The following is a 7,214-nucleotide window of genomic DNA, read 5'->3' as shown; positions in this document are numbered from 1 at the left end:
AGTGTGTGTGTAGAGTCCAGTGTGTGGGTAGAGTCCAGTGTGTGGGTAGAGTCCAGTGTGTGGGTATAGTCCAGTGTGTGGGTAGAGTCCAGTGTGTGGGTAGAGTCCAGTGTGTGGGTAGAGTCCAGTGTGTGGGTAGAGTCCAGTGTGTGGGTAGAGTCCAGTGTGTGGGTAGAGTCCAGTGTGTGGGTAGAGTCCAGTGTGTGGGTAGAGTCCAGTGTGTGGGTATAGTCCAGTGTGTGTGTGTAGAGTCCGGTGTGTGGGTAGAGTCCAGTGTGTGGGTATAGTCCAGTGTGTGGGTAGAGTCCAGTGTGTGGGTAGAGTCCAGTGTGTGGGTAGAGTCCAGTGTGTGGGTAGAGTCCAGTGTGTGGGTAGAGTCCAGTGTGTGTGTAGAGTCCAGTGTGTGGGTAGAGTCCAGTGTGTGGGTAGAGTCCAGTGTGTGGGTAGAGTCCAGTGTGTGGGTAGAGTCCAGTGTGTGGGTAGAGTCCAGTGTGTGGGTATAGTCCAGTGTGTGGGTAGAGTCCAGTGTGTGGGTAGAGTCCAGTGTGTGGGTAGAGTCCAGTGTGTGGGTAGAGTCCAGTGTGTGGGTAGAGTCCAGTGTGTGGGTAGAGTCCAGTTTGTGTGCATAGAGTCCGTGCAAGAGAGTTAGTTAAAGAAAAGGGTCAATGCTGGTAGTCCGGGTAGCCATTTGATTAGCTATTTAGCAGTCTTGTTAAGCAGCCTTATGGCTTGGGGGTAGAAGCTGTTCAGGGTCCTGTTGGTTCCAGACTTGGTACACCGGTACCACTTGCCATAAGGTAGCAGAGAGAACAGTCTATGGCTTGGGGTGGCTGGAGTCTTTGACAATTGTTTGGGCCTTCCTCTGACACCGCCTGGTCCAGGCTCCAGTGAGCTCGGCCACATGGTGCACTGGGCCGTACTCACCACCCTCTGTAGCGCCTTGCGGTCGGATGCCTTGCAGTTGCCGTACCAGGCGGTGACGCAGCCAATCAAGATGCTCACAAAGGTGCAAATGTAGAACTTTTAGAGGACCTGAGCAACTGGAAGGCGTTCTCCCTCATACTCTCTCTCCCTCATACTCTCTCTCCCTCATACTCTCTCCCTCATACTCTCTCTCCCTCATACTCTCTCTCCCTCATACTCTCTCTCCCTCATACGCTCTCTCCCTCATACGCTCTCTCCCTCATACTCTCCCTCCCTCATACTCTCTCTCCCTCATACTCTCTCTCCCTCATACTCTCTCTCCCTCATACTCTCTCTCCCTCATACTCTCTCTCCCTCATACTCTCTCTCCCTCATACTCTCCCTCCCTCATACTCTCTCTCCCTCATACTCTCCCTCCCGCATACTCTCTCTCCCTCATACTCTCCCTCCCTCATGCTCTCTCTCCCTCATACTCTCTCTCCCACATACTCTCTCTCCCTCATACTCTCTCTCCCTCATACTCTCTATCCCTCATACTCTCTCTCCCTCATACTCTCTCTACCTCATACTCTCTCTCCCACATACTCTCTCATACTCTCTCTCCCTCATACTCTCTCTCCCTCATACTCTCCCTCCCTCATACTCTCCATCCCTCATACTCTCTCTCCCTCATACTCTCCCTCCCACATACTCTCTCTCCCACATACTCTCCCTCCCTCATACTCTACCTCCCTCATACTCTACCTCCCTCATACTCTCCCCCCCCTCATACTCTCCCTCCCTCATACTCTCTCTCTCTCCCTCGTCTCTTTTATCTTCTCTTCTCCTCTAAGCAGCTGAATGTTATTTCCATGCAGATTTTATGTTGTTGTCTGTAATGAATTCTAATCACGGCTAATAATCCTTGATATACACATCCCTCCTCTCCTCCCCAAGAGTCTGGAAGTGTTTCCTCTCTCTCTCTCTCAATCTCTGCCCCCCCCACACCCCCCATACCCCCCTATGTGTGGTTCAGAGAGAACTCGTTTATATTTAGGCAACGCTCATTAGAGCTACTGCTAATTAGCCTTAGTGCACACACACCCACACACACATGCACACACGCACAAACATCTTTACACTGATTCAGGCAATTTGTGTCAGAGAAAGTAGCACTCTCACCAACAGGATACAGACATACACAAACACGCACGCACACACACAACATGCACACAAAGAGAGAGAGAGAGATTGAGAGAGAGTGCCAAACAAAGGCTGTTTCACATCACCTACACACACACACTCTTAGCTTTTGTGTCAGCGAACGTGCTGATGACAGCAGCACTCTCACCAACAGGACACACAGACACACAGACCCACAGACACACACACACACACACACACACACACACACACACACACACACACACACACACACACACACACACACACACACACACACACACACACACACACACACACACACACACAGGCGCTGTGGCAAGGTGCAGGGGAACCGAGAGGACAGGCTGTATGCTGATAAAACAGGACAGGCAGACAGAGCAGCAGCGACGAAAAGGACAGTCTAAAAGAGCCACAGGCTCAAAGAGAACAAGACAACACCTGCAACGATCCCCACTAATTACAGCTGCAGTACAACATGAGTTATTTCAGTAAGACAGAGTCCACTGTGTTGACTGTTACTGTAGTTAGCAAGGTGACTGTATAGGGTCAGAGTCCACTGTGTTGACTGTGCTGTAGTTAGCAAGGTGACTGTATAGGGTCAGAGTCCACTGTGTTGACTGTTACTGTAGTTAGCAAGGTGACTGTATAGGGTCAGAGTCCACTGTGTTGACTGTTACTGTAGTTAGCAAGGTGACTGTATAGGGTCAGAGTCCACTGTGTTGACTGTTACTGTAGTTAGCAAGGTGACTGTATAGGGTCAGAGTCCACTGTGTTGACTGTGCTGTAGTTAGCAAGGTGACTGTATAGGGTCAGAGTCCACTGTGTTGACTGTTACTGTAGTTAGCAAGGTGACTGTATAGGGTCAGAGTCCACTGTGTTGACTGTTACTGTAGTTAGCAAGGTGACTGTATAGGGTCAGAGTCCACTGTGTTGACTGTTACTGTAGTTAGCAAGGTGACTGTATATGGTCAGAGTCCACTGTGTTGACTGTTACTGTAGTTAGCAAGGTGACTGTATAGGGTCAGAGTCCACTGTGTTGACTGTTACTGTAGTTAGCAAGGTGACTGTATAGGGTCAGAGTCCACTGTGTTGACTGTGTTGTAGTTAGCAAGGTGACTGTATAGGGTCAGAGTCCACTGTGTTGACTGTGTTGTAGTTAGCAAGGTGACTGTATAGGGTCAGAGTCCACTGTGTTGACTGTTACTGTAGTTAGCAAGGTGACTGTATAGGGTCAGAGTCCACTGTGTTGACTGTGCTGTAGTTAGCAAGGTGACTGTATAGGGTCAGAGTCCACTGTGTTGACTGTTACTGTAGTTAGCAAGGTGACTGTATAGGGTCAGAGTCAGACAGAGGGAAATGTATACCGTACAAAACATAATGAGATACACACATGCAGGGAGGACACAATGGGCACGTGCCCCCCTCTGCATTTTACACGTTGAATTCATTACTTAACTTCATTTTTAAGCCCAAAGCCCATTTTTAAGTCCAAATTGTTTATAAAAAAATATCTGTCAGCGGGAATTTGGCGGAGGGGGCACACCGACTGGACCAGTCAAAGAGTAGCCCGACCCCCTATTCTCCTTGCCACCTAGCAATGTTATGAAGTAGGTTTTAGCTAGCCAGCTAGGTTCCCAATCTCCCGACCTCATTACTAGCCACCAAGGCATTTCAGGCTACCAAGTTGGTGTAGCTTGTCTGGCTATCTTAGCTGGCAGGCCTGCTGGCAAGGTTGCTAGACTTGAGAAAATATGAAATATGAAAATGACTTATGACACTATACACCAGTGTGACAGTCGTACTAAACTCCTAAGACATAAATGTTCCTAAAGAATCGATGTGCAACATTCATTAAAATGACATTTGAACAGGTAAAGATGTACGATTAGATTACCTATGCAGAATAATATACATACTGTATTTTTTTTGTTGCATAGAATTAGGCATAATGACTATCGCTCTAGGTTGCAGGGAAAAGGTGTTTCAGGTGTTTGAAAAGTACAAAATTCCAGCCCCTCTCCGGACAACACCCCCCCCCCCCCCCATCCTCATGTTCCTCTTGCCCACTCTAAAATAATGAGTGGATGACACCCCAGTGCGGGCGCACACCGGCGCAAAACAAACACACACGCACATCCACACACAAAGGGCAGCTTACCCCTCCCCAGTTGAGAGTCCTGGCGAGGTCATTTCCTGTCCCCAGAGGAAGTACAGCTACAGGCGGATGGGGGGTCATTCCTAACTCATCCAGAGCAGACAGGATCCACCCCACCTAAGGCGAGAGAAGGTGAGAGAGAGAGAGTGAGATGGGGCTCTGTTAATGAAGTTCATTAATGCTGTGAATAATGTATAGGTCCTGGGACATGTTCATACATGTTAACTATGTATGTGTGTGTGTGTGTGTTGCCACCAGGGGGAGCTGTGTTCACACACAGTAACACATTTGCACTGTCTATCATCAAGCACCCTCAAACTCAACTCTGGACCTCGAAGCCAGTTCCATTGCTTTTTTCATTGTTCCCCTGTAATCAGGGACTGATTTAGATCTGGGACACAAGGTGTGTCCAATTAATTAGCAAAATTAACAGAAAACCAAAAGGTTTCGGATCTCGTGGGGTAAAAGTTGAATACCCCTGACAGTAGCACTGAAAACATACAGAGTCATTGTGACAGACGGACGGACGTTAGTAATAGCAGTTGAATTGAAGTAAAACAGTAATAAATAACATGTTCATTCTCTCACCGTCCCGTCTCCTCCACAGGCCAGGATACGCAGGTTTGGCACTTTCCTGTACAACTCCAACCTGGGAGACATGACGTACAGAGGTTAGGGTGTAGGAAATAGTGTATAGGGTGTAGTGTGTGGGAAATAGATTGTAGCATGCAGGGCGTAGTACTCACGCCTCTCTGAGCCCTCCCTGGGAGAGATCAAACACCTGGCGAGGGTTCAGGATCCACATAAACATCTGTAACACCTTAGTACCCTGAGACACGGAGAGAGAAGGATGTTAGGGTCAGGGGTCAGGGATGACGGTAGCTAGGTGTTTGTGGGACAGCAGTTAGGGTTATAAGTCAGGAATCATAGGTTAACTTACCTGGTTGCCTCCACTCTTGGGGTTGACAAAGACTAGAACAGGTTTCATCAGAGGGGAGGGAAGGGGCTTCAGCATGAACGGGCGCCACTTTGACTCCTAATGGGAGCAAAAAGATATTAGCAAGAGTCTACCCCTTGTCAGCAAATAGAACACGTTTGTACCTACACCCCACAGAGGGACAGAGAACAGTACTCACCCCACAGAGGAACAGAGAACAGTACTCACCCCACAGGGGGACAGAGAACAGTACTCACCCCACAGGGGGACAGAGAATAGTACTCACCCCACAGAGGGACAGAGAACAGTATTCACCCCACAGAGGGACAGAGAACAGTACTCACCCCACAGGGGGACAGAAAACAGTACTCACCCCACAGGGGGACAGAGAACAGTACTCCCCCACAGAGGGACAGAGAACAGTACTCACCCCACAGAGGGACAGAGAACAGTACTCACCCCACAGAGGGACAGAGAACAGTACTCCCCCCACAGGGGGACAGAAAAGAGTACACACCCCACAGGGGGACAGAGAACAGTACTCACCCCACAGGGGGACAGAAAACAGTACTCACCCCACAGGGGGACAGAAAAGAGTACACACCCCACAGGGGGACAGAGAACAGTACTCACCCCACAGAGGGACAGAGAACAGTACTCACGTCAGTTCCTCTCTTACTGGTCCTTCTTTTGAATGATGTGCGTTTTTTCCTCCTTGTAGAGTTTTTGAATGAGCTCTGTGTGAGGGCAGAGAGAGAGAAACGCATTAAGGCATGTTCCACAGATAAACCCTGAAGCACACACAACACGCACACACAACACACACACACACAGGATGTCTAGCTGCTGGTATATGCGGAGGTCAGTTGAAGTTAACAGTAATAAGAAGAGACTGCAGACTCTAAAAGGAGTGCGTAAAGGAGTGTGTAAAGGAGTCTGTGAATGAGTATGTAAATGAAGTTGGTAAATGAGTCTGTAATTGAGTCTGTAAATGAGTCTGTAAAGGACTGCGTAAAGGAGTGTGTAAAGGACTGCGTAAAGGAGTGCATAAAGGAGTCTGTAAAGGACTGCCTAAAGGAGTATGTAAAGGAATCTGTAAAGGAGTGTGTAAAGGACTGTCTAAAGGAGTCTGTAAAGGAGTCTGTAAAGGAGTGTGTAAAGGAATCTGTAAAGGAGTGCGTAAAGCAGTCTATAAAGGAGTCTGTAAAGGAGTGTGTAAAGGAGTCTGTAAAGGAGTGCGTAAAGCAGTCTATAAAGGAGTCTGTAAAGGAGTGTGAAAAGGACTGCCTAAAGGAGTATGTAAAAGAGTCTGTAAAGGACTGCCTAAAGGAGTTTGTAAAGGAGTGTGTAAAGGAGTGTGTAAAGGACTGCCTAAAGGAGTTTGTAAAGGAGTGTGTAAAGGACTGCCTAAAGGAGTTTGTAAAGGAGTGTGTAAAGAAAGGAGTGTGTAAATCAGTCTGTAAAGGAGTCTGTAAAGGAGTGTGTAAAGGAGTCTGTAAAGGAGTGTGTAAAGGAGTGTGTAAATGAGTCTGTAAAGGAGTGGTTAAAGGAGTATGTAAAGGAGTCTGTAAAGGAGTGTGTAAAGGAGTATGTAAAGGAGTGTGTAAATTAGTATGTAAAGGAGTCTGTAAAGGAGTGTGTAAAGGAGTGTGTAAAGGAGTGCCTAAAGGAGTCTGTAAAGGAGTGCGTAAAGGACTGCCTAAAGGAGTGTGTAAAGGAGTGGTTAAAGGAGTGTGTAAAGGAGTGTGTAAAGGAGTCTGTAAAGGAGTGTGTAAAGGAGTGTGTAAAGGAGTGTGTAAAGAACTGCGCAAAGGACTGCCTAAAGGAGTCTGTAAAGGAGTGTGTAAAGGAGTGTGTAAAGAAAGGAGTGTGTAAATGAGTCTGTAAAGGAGTCTGTAAAGGAGTCTGTAAAGGAGTGTGTAAAGGAGTCTGTAAAGGAGTCTGTAAAGGAGTCTGTAAAGGAGTGTGTACAGGAGTCTGTAAAGGAGTCTGTAAAGGAGTGTGTAAAGGAGTGCCTAAATGAGTCTGTAAAGG

At 47.7% G+C, this 7,214-nt stretch overlaps 1 protein-coding gene across 3 annotated transcripts in view; it reads right to left on the bottom strand.

Annotated features, from left to right (window-relative positions):
* Nucleotides 1-7,214, bottom strand: part of LOC139378706 (diacylglycerol kinase iota-like) — a 44,553-nt gene that overhangs the window by 12,253 nt on the left and 25,086 nt on the right. For all 3 annotated transcript variants that reach the window (XM_071121121.1, XM_071121123.1, XM_071121122.1), the window contains exons 9-13: nt 5,843-5,917; nt 5,184-5,279; nt 4,990-5,072; nt 4,832-4,892; nt 4,247-4,360 (exon numbers count right to left, since the gene is read on the bottom strand). In XM_071121121.1, coding sequence (XP_070977222.1) covers nt 4,247-4,360; nt 4,832-4,892; nt 4,990-5,072; nt 5,184-5,279; nt 5,843-5,917 — 429 coding nt within the window. The remainder of the gene's footprint in view (nt 1-4,246; nt 4,361-4,831; nt 4,893-4,989; nt 5,073-5,183; nt 5,280-5,842; nt 5,918-7,214) is intronic.

This window comes from Oncorhynchus clarkii, chromosome 21 (genome assembly GCF_045791955.1).
Source record: "Oncorhynchus clarkii lewisi isolate Uvic-CL-2024 chromosome 21, UVic_Ocla_1.0, whole genome shotgun sequence".
Taxonomy (NCBI): Eukaryota; Metazoa; Chordata; class Actinopteri; order Salmoniformes; family Salmonidae; genus Oncorhynchus; species Oncorhynchus clarkii.
This window is presented reverse-complemented; position numbering and strand designations above follow the sequence as displayed.